This window comes from Diplotaxodon limnothrissa, linkage group LG23, assembly GCF_057381915.1.
Source record: "Diplotaxodon limnothrissa isolate DT_005_m linkage group LG23, D_limnothrissa_male_GT1.1, whole genome shotgun sequence".
Lineage (NCBI taxonomy): Eukaryota > Metazoa > Chordata > Actinopteri > Cichliformes > Cichlidae > Diplotaxodon > Diplotaxodon limnothrissa.
Genome location: NC_140617.1, coordinates 46,508,376 through 46,527,149, shown reverse-complemented (window position 1 = coordinate 46,527,149; position 18,774 = coordinate 46,508,376). Strand labels below are relative to the sequence as shown.

The window sequence follows — 18,774 nt, the reverse complement described above, 5'->3', positions numbered from 1 at the left end:
AGAGATGTTATTCTGAGCGAGCCTTTCCGAGATGTATCCAGTCTGCAGTCAGAGATCTTATTCTGAGTATCCACAGCAGCCGTAGTCTCTCCAAGATCTTATCCGTGCTGACTCAATGAGCCCATTTTGAGAAACTCACGCCTCTCCCATCGTTCCAATCCCAGCGGGCAGCCTTGTGGGGGTTTGAACAGCCGGTTCCGCTTTCTCAAGCCAGCTCCGATCAGCCAGAACCCTGTTACCATGGTTCCAAATAGGTAGATATCTTCAGCACGCAGACTCACCCGAGCCCAAACTTCTCGTTAAGAAATTGCATTTAGGGACCAGTTTTCAACAGGACAATGACCCCAAACACACCTCCAGGCTGTGTACTAGAAGAAGTATACTAGATGGCGGCGCGCACAGACGCAGCGGCTCTATGCTCTCCACTTGGGTGCCTTTCTTTTTTGTTTCTCCACTTTTTCTTCTTCTTTTGTTTTCCTTATTGTGAAGCCAAATTTTCCTACAACCATCTGGAATTATGCAAGATTGGATATAACAGCCAGATCCCCATTACCAGTGATTATCAGAGGGTGCACAACATCCCCCCGGAGATAGCGAGAACATCGGGTGCTCCGTGGATTGTTATCGGCTCTGCCAAGAAACGCAGGCGGCGGAAGGAACGCAAACAAAAGCGGGGATGCCTGTCGGGCCTGCTGGCCAGGCTAAAGAAGCAGCCTTTCAAACCACCGCTCCCGAGCATCTTTCTGACCAGCGCACGGTCGGTCGTCAACAAAATAGACGAACTGAACCTACTTCTCGCCGCACAGCCAATCGTCCGTGACTGCTGTGTCCTGGTCGTCACGGAGACATGGCTCACTCCGCGAGGCTCCTGCCTACGACAGCCGTAACGCTCCGACAATCCATCAAGCGGTGGTAGCTTAGCAAAGTCGTACTGAAACATCTGACAGATTTTCGAGCGCCGTGCACATAAAATCGTTTCGAGGTCAGTAAACACAACCAGAGTTCATACATAAGGCACACGGGGTTATAAGGGGCTCTGTCGACTTTCAGAAAAATCAAAGGATTGATTTTAAGTGCGCCGTATTTTCCAAACAACACGGTAATAACGACGGCCCGCTAGCATGCTCTACCAAAAATAGTGCTTTGTTGTGTATCTGACGGACAAAAGCTAAACCAGTTCCACACCACTGAAGCTGCAGCATTTTTACAAACCAGTTCTGGTTCATCCGTTTCATTTAGCAATCCACTTTCGCTCTTCTCATTCTGCGTCATCATCCAATTCCACCTGTGATCTTGTGTCACCATTGCTCTCTGAGCTTTGTGTTGCTTCTTCTGTCACCTGACAAATAGGACAAACATGACAATAAGAATAAAATGTGGAGCTGCTTCAGTGTGTCTGTCACTTTGTGCAGATCTTGACTGATCAGTAATGTTTGTAGGCTGAGTGCATTTTTAAAACAAGTTGTGCAAACTGCACTACAAGGTGGAATATTTGCAAAATCATAACTATGACCTATGAATACGTCAGTGCCATTAAGATGAAATTCTTGTGTCACCAACATTTTAACGTTAGACATATAATTCTAACAGCCTCTGTAAACTAATATCCTGGCTGCTCGAGGCTGCTGTTTTCTCTGACAGCTTCACTTAGATTAGAATTAGAAACGCTGCTCTGAGACTGAGAGAACTAACAGTGCTGCATGTTGTGCTGTTAGTTTCCAAAACACGTTATTCATGGTTACATACAGTTTTAGACTGATGTGGGCCAAAGCCTAGCATAGCCTGCAACGTTATTGTGACGGACACATTTTATGTGTCAGACCCAGGACCCTGAGCAGTTATGGACTAATATTATAATGTATGTATTTTGTATTGCTGTCCCTCGTTCTCCCTGCTTGTAGACGTGTGTGTGTGTGTGTGTGTGTGTGTGTGTGTGTGTGTGTGTGTGTGTGTGTGTGTGTGTGGCCCTGGCAGGTGATTGGCCACACCTGCAGCTGATCAGGCCTGTCGGAGGAGCTATTTGAGAGTGTGGTGGAGCTCTCTCCGACGCTGGATCATTGCGTGGCTTCACGTCAGTCTCTCGACCAGTTCCTAGTTTGAGTCTGCTGCATTATTGTGTGTCTGACGGCTTCCTCTCTCTTATGTCCCCAGGAGTTACGGGGAGACGAGAGGACAGCGAGCACGGGGTGCTCATCACGGAGAAGCGGAGACAGGAGCACTAGCACTGGGAAGAGGACACGTCACGGGAGTCGGGAGAGCACGGGATTTATTGTCATGTCTGTCCATCGCTGTAAATAAACGCACTGCTTGTACATAGAGCACCGCGCCTGTGTCCTCCTTCCCTACACCCCCACGGTCTGCCAGCCAGACCGTGACATTATGAGTGAACTTGGCTTTAAGTGACTTACAGGTTTCTCTGAAAAATACTTTCTTATATCCAGGTTCTTCCTCTTTGCTGCCGTCCTCCTCTCCTCCTGGGAGCGCAGGCTTGCCGCTGCTAAAACTCAACAGAGCTCCCTGAAAGGTTCAGCCAATCACATTGGCCATATTTGTCACATGAGGTAGGACTCCAGTACAGGACGTAATTTAACTCTTTCGGCACCGCTGGGTGAATGAGACGTTGACAGATTTTTTTTTCTTCTTTCTATCAGGTTTGCTTTTCTTTACTCGAAGAGATCAAATTATTGGTGAGGACAATTCAATAATCGCTGGATATTGGTGGGGACATGTCCCCTCCGTCCATGCCAAATCGACGCCCTTGCCCGAATCGATTCAATCCATGATTCGATTCGATTCGATTTGGGGAAATTTTGCCTCAGACAGTCAGCAATATTATAATTTAGATCATACCCCCCCCACACACACATACACACACACAGCCTTATGGGTACAGTAGTCTCCCGCTACACCTCCTTTTAGCTAAAGACATACTTCACAATGACTCACTCAGCTCACAAGAACAGGAATGCAGAGCATTATCAAACGTTAAAATGATACACATCTCTCACTTGTTCACTTACATTTAAACGAAACACATAATTGTAAACATCTCTAACAGCCTAAGCCAGCTTTGAATAGGGCCTGAATGGATAACTTCAGAGAATTACACATCCAATCTTACACGAGGTCTCACCGCTCGACCAGATCTGGTAACAGTCCCTGTTGGTGTGAGGTGGCTCCTATTTCTCCTTAGAAAACCTGTCTGTCTCTACCACATAAGATCTGGGAGCACTGGCAGGTCCAACTACTGCTCCAGTGGTTCCTTCAGTAGTAATCCACACCTTCTGTCCTGACTCTATGTCTGCGGTTGTAGTGTTTTGCCTGCTCACGCCTCCCCTCCTCATCCTTCTCGCGAAAAGCCTGTAGGTCGGGCCACTTTGCCACCAGCTTCGCAGCAGCTTGTGGCAGAGAGGTACGCAGGTGTCTCCCCATGAGCAACTGTGCCGGTGAGAGCCCATGTTCCAGTGGGGTGGCCCTGCACGCTAGCAGTGCTCTGCTGTAGTCACAGTCCTCTCAAGTCTTTAATGGTACGATCAGCGCGTTCTGCCTCCCCGTTGGCTTGGGGGTACCTGGGGCTGCTCGTTTCATGTGTGAACTGGTACTCTTTAGCAAAGTGCTTGAACTGTTCTGATGAAACTTGCGGCCTGTTGTCCGATACCACAGTCTCGGCAACTGCATGTCTTGCAAAGGCCTCTTTTATAGCATTAATAGTGACCTCTGCTGTTGTGTCTCTCAGTTCACCAAGTACCAACGACCAGATTTGGTGTGTGGTAGTAACAGGCAAATGAACTTTTGTTTTTTAATGATTTGAATATATATGAATGCTTGTGCATAAATACACAAACAATACACATATGCTTTCATGCTTTCAATTGTGTCATTTACGTGATCTAGGTCAGCGGTCTCCAACCTTTTTTGCACCACCGACCGGTTTATGCCCGACAATATTTTCACGGACCGGCCTTTAAGGTGTCGCGGATAAATACAACAAAATAAAACTAGTACCGGTACCGAAAAAGAAGATTTATTCATAACACACGTGAAAAGACCCAGGAAAACCGAGTTAATGATAAAAACGATAACAAAATAACGCTGAAAAGCGATAAAAACCCTGAAAACCAGACATTTCACACCTGAGCCTCAACTCTCGCGGCCCGGTACCAAACGACTCACGGACCGGTACCAGTCCGAGGCCCGGGGGTTGGGGACCGCTGTTCTAGGTAGCTCTGTTTTGGAAGTTCAGTTCAAGCTAGAAATGTGCTTTGGAGTTTGTACGTGTTTTGTCTCTAGGGGCCACCACATATACAGTGGGGCAAAAAAGTATTTAGTCAGCCACCGATTGTGCAAGTTCCCCCACTTAAAATGATGACAGAGGTCAGTAATTTGCACCAGAGGTACACTTCAACTGTGAGAGACAGAATGTGAAAAAAAATCCATGAATCCACATGGTGGTATTTGTAAATAATTTATTCGTAAATCAGGGTGGAAAATAAGTATTTGGTCACCTCAAACATGGAAAATCTCTGGCTCTCACAGACCTGTAACGTCTTCTGTAAGACGCTTTTCTGTCCCCCACTCGTTACCTGTATGAATGGCACCTGTTTGAACTCATCATCTGTATAAAAGACACCTGTCCACAGCCTCAAACAGTTAGACTCCAAACTCCGCCATGGCCAAGACCAAAGAGCTTTCGAAGGACACCAGGAAAAGTATTGTAGACCTGCACCAGACTGGGAAGAGTGAATCTACAATAGGCAAGCAGCTTGGTGTGGAAAAAATCAACTGTGGGAGCAATCATCAGAAAATGGAAGACATACAAGACCACTGATAATCTCCCTCGATCTGGGGCTCCACGCAAGATCTCATCCCGTGGGGTCAAAATGATCATGAGAACGGTGAGCAAAGATCCCAGAACCACACGGGGGGACCTGGTGAATGACCTGCAGAGAGCTGGGACCAAAGTAACAAAGGTCACCATCAGTAACACACTACAACGGCAGGGAATCAAATCCCGCAGTGCCAGACGTGTTCCGCTGCTGAAGCCAGTGCATGTCCAGGCCCGTCTGAAGTTTGCCAGAGAGCACATGGATGATACAGCAGAGGATTGGGAGAATGTCATGTGGTCAGATGAAACCAAAGTAGAACTTTTTGGTATAAACTCAACTCGTCGTGTTTGGAGGACGAAGAATACTGAGTCTCATCCCAAGAACACCATACCTACTGTGAAGCATGGGGGTAGAAACATCATGCTATGGGGCTGTTTTTCTGCCAAGGGGACAGGACGACTGATCCGTGTTAAGGACAGAATGAATGGGGCCATGTATCGTCAGATTTTGAGCCAAAACCTCCTTCCATCAGTGAGAACTTTGAAGATGAAACGAGGCTGGGTCTTCCAACATGACAATGATCCAAAACACACCGCCCGGGCAACAAAGGAGTGGCTCTGTAAGAAGCATTTGAAAGTCCTGGAGTGGCCTAGCCAGTCTCCAGACCTCAACCCCATAGAAAATCTGTGGCGGGAGTTGAAAGTCCGTGTTGCTCGGCGATAGCCCCAAAACATCACTGCTCTCGAGAAGATCTGCATGGAGGAATGGGCCAAAATACCAGCTACTGTGTGTGCAAACCTGGTAAAGACCTATAGTAAACGTTTGACCTCTGTTATTGCCAACAAAGGTTATGTTACAAAGTATTGAGTTGTATTTTTGTTATTGACCAAATACTTATTTTCCACCCTGATTTACGAATAAATTCTTTACAAATCCTACCATGTGGATTCATGGATTTTTTTTTCACATTCTGTCTCTCACAGTTGAAGTGTACCTCTGGTGCAAATTACTGACCTCTGTCATCATTTTAGGTGGGGGAACTTGCACAATCGGTGGCTGACTAAATACTTTTTTGCCCCACTGTATTTCTATTTACATTCAGGTGACAGCAATCCATGGATGGTTTCGACATGCAAGAGGATATTTTCCCCGGTGCCCAGCGGGAGAAGACACTGCTTGCGATGTCGATGAGGTCCTGTGGCCAGACCCCAACAGACGGCGGGATCCATGAGCCCACGTATGCACAATTGTCATGATTTTTTGTGTGTACAGTATAGTGTTTTTTCTATTACTGTATTATGTTTGTGTTTTGCTTTATCTGAATTGATGGTGCTGCAGTGGACAATATTGAGTAGGCCTATTTGCTTTTTTTGGTTGTTTGTGTCTTCTGAAAATGTGCCTTCAGAATAAACAATGACAATGAAAGACTGCAGTGTTTTATATGAAGTAGACTAGTGTGTCCCCCTGATCTGATCTGCATGTGATGCAAGTATGTGTCATTTTGTCAACAGAGTTACATTTTGACAGAGGAATGTTAGGTTTTGACAGCAGAGTTTCAGTTTGGCACAGATGTGAATGGTATATTTTGATGTGTCATGTTTACTTGTGTTTAGAGTTTTGGCACAATGAGCGACGTTTTGCAAAATGTGTTCAAGCAACGGGCAAAAACTGTAACATGTTTTTCACCAAAGATTTCAGCAATTATAAAAATTCAACTCAAGCTATTCAGCTATTAGCATTCACACTGCATTTTCTACAGGAAGTACATTTTATATACCAGTTTCAGTTCAAAGTGCATTAAAAATAATAAATAATTATTAAAAATAATACCATCAATATGTTACTGCACTACACTTACTGGACTTGTGGAAGTATTTTGAGAACCATAAGAGATTCTTACAAATGTTTGAAAGAAAAAAAATCTTTAACATAGCTGGAGACTCGTGTAGAAATATGAATGAGTTTATAAAGTTTCTGTCATGGTGTGCTGTGACAGGCAGGTAGTAGGACCCAAACACAGGACTCTTACGTGGAATGAAACTTGAATCGGCAGCTTTTATTGCTGGAAACTCAGGTGGACTCAAGAAACTACAAACTAAGAAACAAGAACTAGGAAAACAAATCAGGAACTATGAACAAGAATCAAGTAAAGAACACGGAGGAGAAAAAACACCCAGCCCACTGAAAACTAAAGAAACCCCCAAAAACATGAAGAACAATCATTAAGGAACATATTTACATATTTAGAGTTACTGCAACACCAACACTGGGTCACAGCTTCAGTGTCAGTCGGTGACTTTTGGTCTGCAACAGCAGCAGAACAGACTTCTCAGTCTTTTGAAGAAGCCCTTTTTCTTCTTCTTGCTCTGACGGTCTTCGGACTTCATGCTGGCTTCAGGTTCTGGAAAAGGTTCCTCAAAGGGAACATCAGGAACCGGCCCAATTTCAGAACAAGATCCATTGATCATATGATCTTCACCTTCAACACAGGATTTGGACTCGCCATAGGGTTCCTCACAGGGAGCGTCGGGCTCTGCAACACTTTCTGACAGAGCTCCTTCGATCGTAAGGTCTCGAGTACTCAGACTGGATGCCCTTTCAGAAAGAAGTTCCTCACAGGGAGCGTCGGGCTCTGCAACACTTTCTGACAGAGCTCCTTCGATCGTAAGGTCTCGAGTACTCAGACTGGATGCCCTTTCAGAAAGAAGTTCCTCACAGGGAACGTCGGGCTCTGCAACACTTTCTGACAGAGCTTCTTCGGCTGGTGGAACATTTGCCACTGAAAGGCCGTCAGAGGAGCGCTCACCATTTGTGCTCTTCACATCAGGACTTGAAGGGGGCTCAAAGATTTCACATATCCGGATCCTTGCTACATCAGCAATGGTCTTCAGCAACAGGGGTGCAAAGTTTGCAACTTGGATAGACAGAATTTCTTCAGGAAATTTCTGTCTAATCTCCGTCAGGATGCTGTCAACCAGATCGTCTCGGATAGAGCGGGTGAAGATGGCCTGTGTTTCCATCGCCGTGAGGCTCTTGGAGACACGATCTAAAGTGGCCTTGGTGACACTGGTGGAGAGGATACTTAGACTCTGGGAGGCCATGTTTAGGAGGGGACGAGGAGGAAGCTCCCAGAAGCCCTGGAGAACGCGGGGAACTACCTCGACCACTACCTCCTGCGCGGTGAGCAGTTTGCTGTTAGGCTGTTCCTGCTGCTTCTTTTTCAGGATTTCAACGTAATCCTTCACCGCGCTGAGGAGTTTAGGTGCTCTGTAGAAAAACATGATAAGAGTTATCTGTTAAACATATTCAAAGCATCATTTAAATATTGAAACACTGTAGCTGGACTGTTAACCCTGTAACCACCTTTGTAGCATACATGAGTTTCTGAGACCTCGATCTCATCAACATGATCAATACTTGCTATAATTTCTAAATGTTGTGGACAAAACTCTTTTTTAGTCTAAAGTTAACATTGTTGTTAACAAAAAGTTGCCAAAAACACCCAATGTATCAAATGTGATACAAAAAATAAATACACAATAAAAGTAAATCATACACAACATGACATAGCAAAGAACTCATGTGTGGCTTTTGTTTAAAGGGTTGATAAACATCTCAGTTCCAAAGAATCCGAATTTTCTGGCTGTTTTTTGATGGGTTGGGTCTTACAGGGTTAATAACTGTATGTTACATGTGACTCACTGAAATTTAGGAGGTACGGCCTCTGGGAACTGAAGAAGCAACCTGGCTTCAAATTCAACGTCCCTCATTTTATTGCTGACGTTCACCGCCCACACCTGAAACAGAAAACACATTTACAGTGCGCTTATGTGTAAAGGTTATGTGCACGTAATGAAAAAAAAGTCTTGTGGGTTTTCTCGTCTTACCAGCCTTAGAAGAGGTTTGGCTTCCTCTTCGTCAAAATCCTCTAACTCAAACTCCCACAGCCTTCAAAAGAAAGCAAAGCAGAGGTTTTCTCTCAGCACTTACACGTCATCACAAACAGACTTTCAGGTGTGACAGTAACTCACTGCTCTCTGAGCGTCTCCCTGCTCTTCTCCACCAAAAGATCTCTCAGATCTTCAGCAGTGAGGTTCGGTGGAATTAGATCTTCCTGCTGAAGTCTGAGAAACTCCGTCATTATCGCAACCTAAAAGTAAAGGAGACATTTAATCACCACCACTCTCAGGTCCTCAGAAATGACCTGATATTTTCTGTCAGCTTTGGTTTGCATGAATCTGGGTCTAACCTGAGCCTTGTAGCCCGGAAGATACCAGCAGATCTTTACAGCTGTTTCATAAATCGGTGTGTTGAACAACACCTGTCAAAGAAATAGCAATTTAGTCATTGTTACTTAAAATGATTCTCAGTTTGTCAACTTTTAAAACGACATCAAATTCTTCAAATTACTGAAATGCAGTAAAAGCAAAAGCGTCACATACCCTGATAGGCTTATAGATTCCTTGACTCTTTTCCATTTAAACGTGTTCAAATCAAAGTCAGGAAGAAAAACGTCAACTGCTCTCCAACGATGGCGTACGGGGGATCTGGACCTGAAAATGCTCTCAGCTCGGTGGTCTCGCACAGATGAGCTCTTTTGACAGTCTGATGTTTATTTATGAATGCAGAATTTCTTGAGCAGTCACCATGGAAACTTGATGCAGCTTCATGTTGTTAAATTAAAAGTAAACACTGTGTATTTTGCACTACACTCCACTAAACTTATCATATAAGTAAATAAAGTGTGGGTTAGGTCCCTCCTGTGGAAAGAGCCACACAAACCGATGGATCAGAAAAGACAAAGTCAGCTACAGCATGCCTTTTCATATTATGTGCCTGCTTATCTCCATTTCTTTACAGTAGATGGGAACTTTTGCAGTAAAGCAATGGCTTACAAACAGTGAACTGTGGACTAATGCAGACATCTGAAGCCTGACAGCAGCTGGTATATACACAGCTTTGGACAAACTGGCCCTTTAAACAGCCCAGGGGAAGAAGAGACCTCTGCGTTATCAGTGCAGCCTAAAGCACAATAATAATAATACTATTAATATGATTTTTAGAGCAATAATGCCCCCAAATACTGAAGTCATTAATTACACATCCGTCATGCTTCACAGGAGGTCAGGAGTGACCGATGAACGTGATGCTACATTAGAGTCTGTCCTATGAGTTCAGCAGGAGGAGGTGAACCCACAGCTGGGACCAGTTCTCTAGTGGGTCCAGTATCATACTTGTGTTCATCCTGGTCTGAACCTGGTCAGAAGAACTGACTTCACTTTTGAAAATTCAATACTTATAAAAGGTAACCCCAAACAGTCTACAACGGCTGTTTTCTGTCCACCGAAGCAAATTTGATTGACGAGGTTTTTGTACCTTCACTTCTCCAAAAAGCAAATAAAGAGATTAAACAAAGATTTACTGAACGACCGTCAGAATTCCCAGAGCTAACGTAGATCGCTTTATGCTCTTGAGTCAGGAGGGATAAGAAAAGTGACTGCAAACATTGTGGAACGATTCATAGCGTTTGATTGCTTGTGTGAATGTATTAAACAGGAAACCAGGAGCTGCAGAAACCCAGTAATGCTGAAGACGCATGCGTGTGCGTTTATTACAGGTTTTTCTGAATGCTTAAACCCTAACTGTGATTCTTACAGCACAATTCCTAAAACTATTGATACTTATAGCAAAACCACTCACTGAGTGTGCAAAACTAAAAGCACAAACACTGCTTTGCACTCAGTTTGCCATTTTGTAACACACACTTTGCAAACCTGTAGCTACAATCCACTGCACAGCACTCTTTTTGCAGAACTGTAAACACAACTCACTGCTTTGCACTCAATTTCCAAATGATCAACGCACTCCTAGCAAAACTATACACATTTATGGCCATTATTTACACTATTTTGTCAACTGTCTGGCACACTGCCACATGTGAAAGCTTTTTTAGATAATTAGTTCACTTTGCAATCAGCCTAAGCACTATGATACAGGTAAGCTCTGTGTGTGGAGTACAATGGAGGGAGCAGGAAGGGTGAGAGGAGGCCGAGGAAGAGGACGTGGAGGTGAAGAAGTAGGATGAAGAGGACGACAAGGACAAGGAGGAGCAAGAGGAGGACGAGGAGGGGGGAGAGGACGGGTAAGAAGAGTAAGAAATAGAATTGCTGATGACATCAGAGCTACAATAGTGGACCATGTCATCAACCGTGGAGTGACCCTGAGGGAAGCTGGCCAACGGTTTTTTTGGTTTTTTCTTCTTTGGTTTGTTTGTTCATGTTTTTTGTTTGTTTTTATTTCAAATATCTTATAACAAGATGAAACTACAATTGTAAACGCAATTTGGTTTTTTGGTTTTTTCTCAAACTTAAGTAACTGAAACCTTTCATTGAACTACAGCAGAAACAGATTGGAAATGCCAAGTTATTCTAACACTAGTGGACTTGTTAAACAAAACATTTGTTTCACTTCTTTCTCAACATGCAGCACCATTAAGAACAGTGGACCAGCATAGTTGGTCTGCATGAGCACACTTACTGCAACAGTTGTACATGCTGAAACTGGTTGCTGGCAGCTGATGTGAAGAAATGTCTGGACACATCAAAAGTTTTCTTTTTCTTTTTTTCCCTCCCTTGGATAACATACACATGGCAAATAAAAACATGTAACTAGGGTGACGTGAAGTGTGTATCATCAGGTTTAACTCAAATATAATGAGGCTGTCCATCTGTGAAGTAATTGTTCCTTCAAAAACCACTGTGACAACAGATTTTATTTCATTCATTTGATGGTTTTCTATTCTGTATACTGGAACTTTTTAATAGCCCCCCTGTCCACACATCCTTGACATGAGACTTTCTGCAGAGTTGCACATGATGAATGCACACAAAACTTAAAGTGTTGCTGTCATATTTTTTTGGATGTGGTTTGTTGTCATAATCAAGAACGTGTCTTATTTTTTTATTTGTTTTGTTGCTGATCGGCCATTGGACTGCTGAGCCTGCAGTGAACAGCCAGTCACTGACTCTTGATGCTAGAGCAAGGACAACTGAGCTCTCTCTCTCTCTCTCTCTCTCTCTCTCTCTCTCTCTCTCTCTCTCTCTCTCTCTCTTTTTAAATAAATAATACGTTCGAGCTGTTTATGTTTTTGACTTGTTATGGACTCTGACTGGCAATGGGAGGGCTGGCGGACTCATATTATGGAGGTGGAGGGTAGACACATTTTGTGTGCAAGAGACCACATACTACAGTGGTGATTGACACAGACTTCAATGGACATTTAGGTGAAGGGAACAGAGGTTATGAGGTGTTGGGTAGGTGTGGTGTTTAGGAGAGAAATCTAGAAAGACAGATGTGGGGCAGATTTTCCAAGTGGAAATGGCCGTGGTGCACACATACTTCAAGAACAGGGAGGAACTTGTAGAAATATATGAAAGTGGAGGAAGCTGCACACAGGGCAACTAAATATTATGCAGAAGGTGAAATCAAAAAGACAGGAGACAAGGAGGTGTCAGGGAGAATGCAGCTATGCAGCATCAAATGGTAGTTTGAAGGATGAGTTTGGACATCAAGAAGAGGAAGTGAGTGAAGGCAGAGACATGCAGGAGTATAAACAGGCTCTGGGTAGTAGGAAAGACTTACCAGATGGCTGGGATAGTACAGCTTTATTGAGATAAACTGCCAAGAAGGGGTTTGACGGCTTCTCTGCACAGAAGAAAGGGAAAAAAGAAAAGTGATTTTGAAAGTATTTGAAGGAAGAGATTTACAAAGAAAAAGAAGTGTAGTTATGGAAATGAAGAAAATAGACCAAGAAACTGGGAGGCTAGGCATGTAGCAGAAAGAGGTGACAAAGGAAAAGGCTCAGTGCCACGTATGTGAAGCTGGACCCCAAGGAAATGAGGGAATGAGACTTGCTAGGCAGAGAGTGAGTTTGAATGGATGTTCAAACCCCAAAAAAAAAGATATATTCACATAACATAGATTGAAAGAAGCTGCAGGTGGCACAGCAGCTTTAATGTCTTCCAGACAGGAAGTTTTGGAAAGAAATATCATCATTTCCCAGATTTTACTATCTTAGTGTTCTGTAACAAAATCACTGTTGTGCGCATGGTGTTAGAGATGATGATGATTACAAACAAACTTAATGTGCTAGTCGTGCTTTTCTTGAGGGATTTGTCCTTCCACCAGTTTTCATGTCATTGGAATCATTTGTATTCACTGATTCTGGCACTTATTTCATCAAACCAAACTCCAAGTAAATACTTTCGGCTTTTTGGTTTTGTCAAACGAACTAATGTAAAGAATGCCTGGCTGTGCACTACACCACGCAGTGGGAATTTGTCTTCTCCAGTTAAATTCAGGATTAACTTGCTTTATAACACAGACCTCAAAAGTAACCGTTATAACCCCAAACACAAGAAAATGTGATCTACAGCACAGTGAGAACTGGCAACGCTTATCTGGAGGGGTCAGAGTGAATGAACTGGACACCTGTAGAAGCAGGATTTGATTTCCACTGATTTCCTTTCTGATCCGATACCAAGTAAAATCCAGGCTGGTATCGACGATACTGATCTGATACGATACTCTGTACAAAAACTTGTTTTTTTTACTCTATCTTTTATTTTATCTCAAATTATAGCGTCGTAATGATCACAGGACATCAGATTACTTGTTCTTATCACTTAATGATGCAGAATTATCATATAGAAATGAAAAACCTGAAGTTGTGGCTATTTGTTGCCTGCCTGCAGCATTAAAGGACTCCGTGAGAGACGTCTGTCTCGCCCTGGCAGCACCTCTCCCTCTCCTCCTCTTCAGTTCGCCTCAACATACGCTCGTCATATTCTGTGATATGATTCACTCTGAGGTGTTTGACCAGGTCAGCGGTGTTACCACAACACCTCACATTCTTGCCACATGTATGGCAAACCACGTCTCAGCTGTTCGTGGAGGTAAAATACGTCTGCACATGACTCTGTTTACGCTCAGCCATTGTTGTGAGTGTGCACGCCAAGGGGCCGGACACAATGACGGGTATCGGAGGAATCGATATTTCAGTATCGATCCGCACATCACTAGTTGAGATACGTTTTAAACTGGTCCAAGAAACAAATGCATATTTTCCCGAACCACTGTTCCTTGACTAAGGTGGATAACGTGATGAGGTCAAGGAAGGGTGTGACGGAGATTTGATTGAAAAACTTGCAATTGTCGTCCGTTAAAGTTTCACGTTGGCTTTTTCATCTTGAAAGCCCTCTCTGCTCGTGTCCAACCCGTGTGAACAATCACAGATGTGAGAAATGTAAACAAACCGTCCGCAGAACGCTGATCAGGTTATTTTAAGCGCAAGAAAACAAAAACGTTGCGCTCACCGTCGGCGTCACGGACGAGGCCTGGGGGTCCGGGCCCGTCCACAAAGGTCATTGTAACACAAATCATACGATTGCTAATGAAAATGCTATAAAGCTACATCGCAGATAAGTCTCTGGAGTAACAATCAAGGCCATGTTAGTTATTTGATGAATAGTATCTGTGCCACTCATGGCGCATGACTGAGGAGGACGTTGACCTCTGCAAGTCAGGAAAGTCTGCTGCTCATTGTATAAATATGAGATTTTTTTCAAAAACCAGCCATCATCTCGGGAGGCTGACTCCAAAGTACCATCTCACTTCAAACTTGCAAAACAAGTCGAGTCGATGCGAGCGCACTGCTTGTTTCTAGTTAGTCTTTAAGGATGACAGCATTAGTCTGCTCCTTTGTATGAAATAAAGTGAGTCGAGTCCATGTGGTCTGGCACCCACCCACATTTCTCTGCTAGTGATCCATGAGGACTCCACCTTGTTGCCAGTTCTCTTGTGTGGAAGCTTCAGGAAATGACAGCTTCACTCTGACGTGTGTGAGCTGTGTGAGGTCTGTGGTTAGAAGTTTACAGTGTTTGCTCTTTGTGTCGTCTGTAATATGCTCTATGGCTTTAAAAAAATGGCCACATGTTTCTGTAGCTGAATTTGTCCATCTCTGACCTTCTGAGACTGTATTTTCAAATAGGGACGTTCTGACTTTTCTTCACCTTGTACTTCATTCTGCAAATGTTTCATACTCTATTAGAGTTATTACATTATTCTGTTATGCTATAAAATCAACCCCCATATAAGATCGTACTTAAGAAATACATTTAAAAAACCTTCCTGTGCAAATAACCCAAGTTATCTAGAAGAAATAAAAACTGCACCGCAAACCAAACTCAGGTGTTCGACCTGTTGAGCTCGGGAAACTAACTGGTGTTTCATTTTAGTGAGTGCTTTGTTAGATTCCTTCATTTGAACCAAATGAAGTTGATTAAAGTTGATGCACTGATGTGTTTGAAGTGTTTTGTTAGTTGCGATGGATCTCCTGCTGTCTTTTTTCCTCATTATTAAAAGAGGATTTCTTTGAATTTCAAACATCCATTTCCTGTTTATCTGGTCCCGGGTCACAGGTGCAGCAGTCTAAGCAGAGAATCCCAGACCTCCCTAAACAACCACTTCCTCCAGCATATCCAGGACAATACTGAGGCATTCCCAGGCCTGCTGAGAGATATAACCTCTCTAGTGTGTCCTGGGTCTGCCCTGGAGACTCCTCCTCATGGGACAGGCCCCAAACACCTCACCCAGGATATTTTTAATGAAAACATCACAAATAAGTCGTCAGGTCTGATGGTCACATTTGTGAGATTCAACCACCATAAAGCAGAGATCACACAGGACACACTGTGTAACCCTCAGCTCAGGTGTGTTCAGGACATTTGCTTGGAAGAAGCCGTCTGTGGATAAATCCTGCTCTCCACCTCAGCTGTCAGGTTTATCCAGAGAACGGCCGTCCTGACTTCCAGCAGCCCCACAGTCCTCGTTTCTAATAAACTGGCATCACTGAAATGAACTGTCTGCCTCGCTGTTCAATAATCTGCTCTTTGCCAATTTCCCAGCAGAAGCTTCCACTCATATCAGCATTTTTCTGTGATTCTCACATGAACTAAACATAAAAAGCTGAAGCCAACCTCAGAGTTCCCCGTAGTGAGGAAGAGTTTCCTCTGAGCCACAGCTGAGTTTGATGCGTCCACAAAGGAAGACTGACGGGAGGACAGACTCTGGGAGAAAGGCAGATATTAAAAGATATGAATACAAAGTACGCTGCAACAAACAGGACAGCAGATTATGAAGAGCGGTTAGACCTTCATGTGTCAGTCATTGAAATGTGATCAAAGTTACCTGTTTGACATCCTGATAGAAGAAAATCAGCTTCTTGGATCCGTTTGCAGCAAAGAATTCATGGATCAGACTGAACTGGAAGAATCAGACATTAATGACTCAAAGGTTCAACTCTGAGGAAGGATCACGTCTCTGAACTTACTCTGTCATCAGAGACGATGGCGTCTTCCACCGCCGCCTCCTCCAGGCTGCCGGCGTCTGCCAGCCTGCTCATCAGGTATTTATGTCGGGCATCCAGAGCTGCCCGCCGTTCCTCCTTCACGGCTCTCGCCTGTTTGGCTACTTCTCTCCTCGCCTCATTGGACAGCAGCATCGTCCTTTTACCAGACACCTGGAGAAACATCAGCTCAGTCTACAGACGCAGAGACCAGTGAGAGCTTGGCCCAAACATCTGCAGGTTTCTGAGGACCACGTTTGACCCTGACTGGAGGCATCGATTCTGAGAGTGACTGCCTAAACTGAGCTACTGTCCCCCCTCCACTGAGACGTTGTCCTGTGATGTGTCATGGGGGGAAGTGTTCCTCACGGTTGGACTCGTGACAAGTTCAGTCAGTTTATTCAAACTTTAAAAAGACGCATTTTCAGTCTCTGGATTTCAGCAGAAACAAATGTGAACACAGCACTTTTTGATTGAGTATAAAAGGATGAAAGAGTCAGTGATTAGTAACATTGTTGCTGACTGATGCTGTTGTAGAGCTGTCTTTGGATCCTCACCTTCCTGGAAGCCTTCCCTGGATTGCTCATATATCATTAACTTGTTTGTGTTCAGTAGAATCAGGTGTTGTGGATGCAGGTCGTAGCTGTGTGAGGCCTGTACAGTCAGCGCTGTGTGAGCGCTGTGTAACGTTAGCTTAGACTTCTTTCTGTTGTTATCATCCTTCAGGTTAATGTTGTTTTCATTATGCATCACAGGAAGTGTGGGTGGCTGTTAGCCTCACAGCTCATGGAGAGTTGCTGCTGCTCTGCCTCCTTTTTGATGTTTCTGCTCTTTGTGGCTTTGTGTTACTTTGTGTCGTGTCTGAAACAAAGTGAGTCCATGTTACTAACTGTAGTCGGCTCTCTGTCTCGTGCACAGCTGACTGTTGTCTGAATGAAAGTATTTTTGTACTTTGTGTAATCTGTTGGGTCTTTGAGCCCTTTTTAAACAGCATATGAGCCATATGTATGTGTGTATATGAAAGGTTGTTTGTAATACATCAAATTGTTGCTTATTCTAGAGCTGCTGCTGTGCCTGATTGGTCTACTCGCTCGAAACTGAAGGTTGACTTGATTCTTTTGGTTTTTTACATTTTGTCAATAAACCAACTTCTTTATGATTTGAACGGCGTCTCTGACGTGTCACAGGCCTGTCAGCTTTCTTGGTGATTGGTATAGATTTGAGCTTCATGCTCTGGCTGTTGTTGGGTTTTCCTCTTTCATATTAAAGCTTTTGTCCTACATTTGGCTCTAAAGTCTAATTCTAATCCCAGCACTGTGTCTGGGTGTGTGATGCTTGTTTTCCTGCTCTTTCTCATGAAACAGTCACAACATTCTCAGTCCAACTTTCACTCTTTGCTGCGTTTGCTGCAGCTGCAGTGAACATGGTGCCGTTTGCCTTTAAGAAAGTTGTGCACAAAGGCTTTTTCTCTAGCAGACAGCTGTGTGGCTAAAAGTCAGATCATTTTTTACCACCTCAGTCACACTGGACTGAAACAAGAGTGAAACTAGGAAGAATCAGAGTTTGTCCAGTGACTGCACTGATTTTCTTCATATTCACAAACTGATTCTAAGTAGTTGCATCAGCTAATCACCCGGACACTGAGCGTCCAACACGCTCCCTGAAGGGAAACGATTACATCCTCCAAACAATCACAATCTGTCTCTGAATGACTGGAATTATTCTCTGATTTGTCAATAACTGGAGTTTATCAATGCAGACACGTTGCCAACATGATGAAGTCAGTCTGAGTCGCATCTCTTCGGCTAACTTAACTCAAGTGGTTGCCGACTATTCTGGTTCTATTCCCATATAACAGCAGGGTTGCTGAGCACCTCTGTCACTCTGCACTTATGTTCCCAGTTCTCTTTTGTGGAGGAATTTTCCAGGAATTCCTGGGACCAGCTTTCCATGAGAGACCCGATCAGGAGCGACTGTCCTGGACACTCCCAGCATCACAGGGACTCACAAACCCGTCTACCACAGTGAGAAGACTGATGGTCACAGGCCCACATGTAGCTTTAGATCACACGTGTGCACTTCCTGTGGTCACTGCTGTAACTCTAGACTCACCGAGGGGCCAGTGGTTGGTGAGGCGGCAGCAGCTGAAGTCATGTGACTAATGGCTCTCAGCTTCTGTCCTCCTATTCGCCGGTGTCCTTCACCTGTCACACCTGGTCAAGAAAGAGTGAGAATGTTCAGAGCTTTAATGGAAAAGAATATTATTACATATAAAAGGCCTCTAACAAGTATTGTAGTGTTAATCAGGATGAAGTCCATCATGAACACTTCAGAGTGGTTCAGACAGTCGGTGGTTTCATCCACAGAGCCTCCAGTCTGCATATCAAAGTATCCTGAGGAATGACAGTGAACCCGAGTTCCCCTCATTACATTCATGTGTGTGACTGTGAGGAAAAGGTGATTGTATGAACGTGTGTGAGCGAGTGAATGAGGCTTGTATCAGAGTGGAGATAATGTCAGCGGCACAAGCTGGACGCTGCAGGT

The 18,774-nt window shown here is 44.0% G+C and overlaps 2 protein-coding genes across 2 annotated transcripts in view; both read right to left on the bottom strand.

The window, feature by feature from the left end:
• LOC146608843 (NACHT, LRR and PYD domains-containing protein 3-like) overlaps positions 1-18,774 on the bottom strand; it is a 237,958-nt gene that overhangs the window by 194,354 nt on the left and 24,830 nt on the right. The gene's annotated exons all lie outside the window — the stretch shown is intronic.
• LOC146608844 (uncharacterized) lies at positions 7,112-9,304 on the bottom strand. The gene is made up of 6 exons (XM_085348896.1): positions 9,269-9,304; positions 9,076-9,147; positions 8,858-8,976; positions 8,714-8,774; positions 8,529-8,623; positions 7,112-8,093 (listed from the first exon to the last, which is right to left on the bottom strand). Exons 1-6 carry the CDS (start codon positions 9,302-9,304, stop codon positions 7,112-7,114), a joined length of 1,365 nt encoding a protein of 454 aa, XP_085205022.1.

Bases quoted from the DNA above. Each gene is read 5' to 3' on its own strand.
- LOC146608844 (XM_085348896.1), bottom strand. From the start codon at position 9,304: ATGGAAAAGAGTCAAGGAATCTATAAGCCTATCAGG. The intron at 9,148-9,268 runs GTATGTGACGCT...TTTCTTTGACAG, and splicing joins GAATCTATAAGCCTATCAGG to GTGTTGTTCAACACACCGAT. The intron at 8,977-9,075 runs GTTAGACCCAGA...CTTTACTTTTAG, and splicing joins TTCCGGGCTACAAGGCTCAG to GTTGCGATAATGACGGAGTT.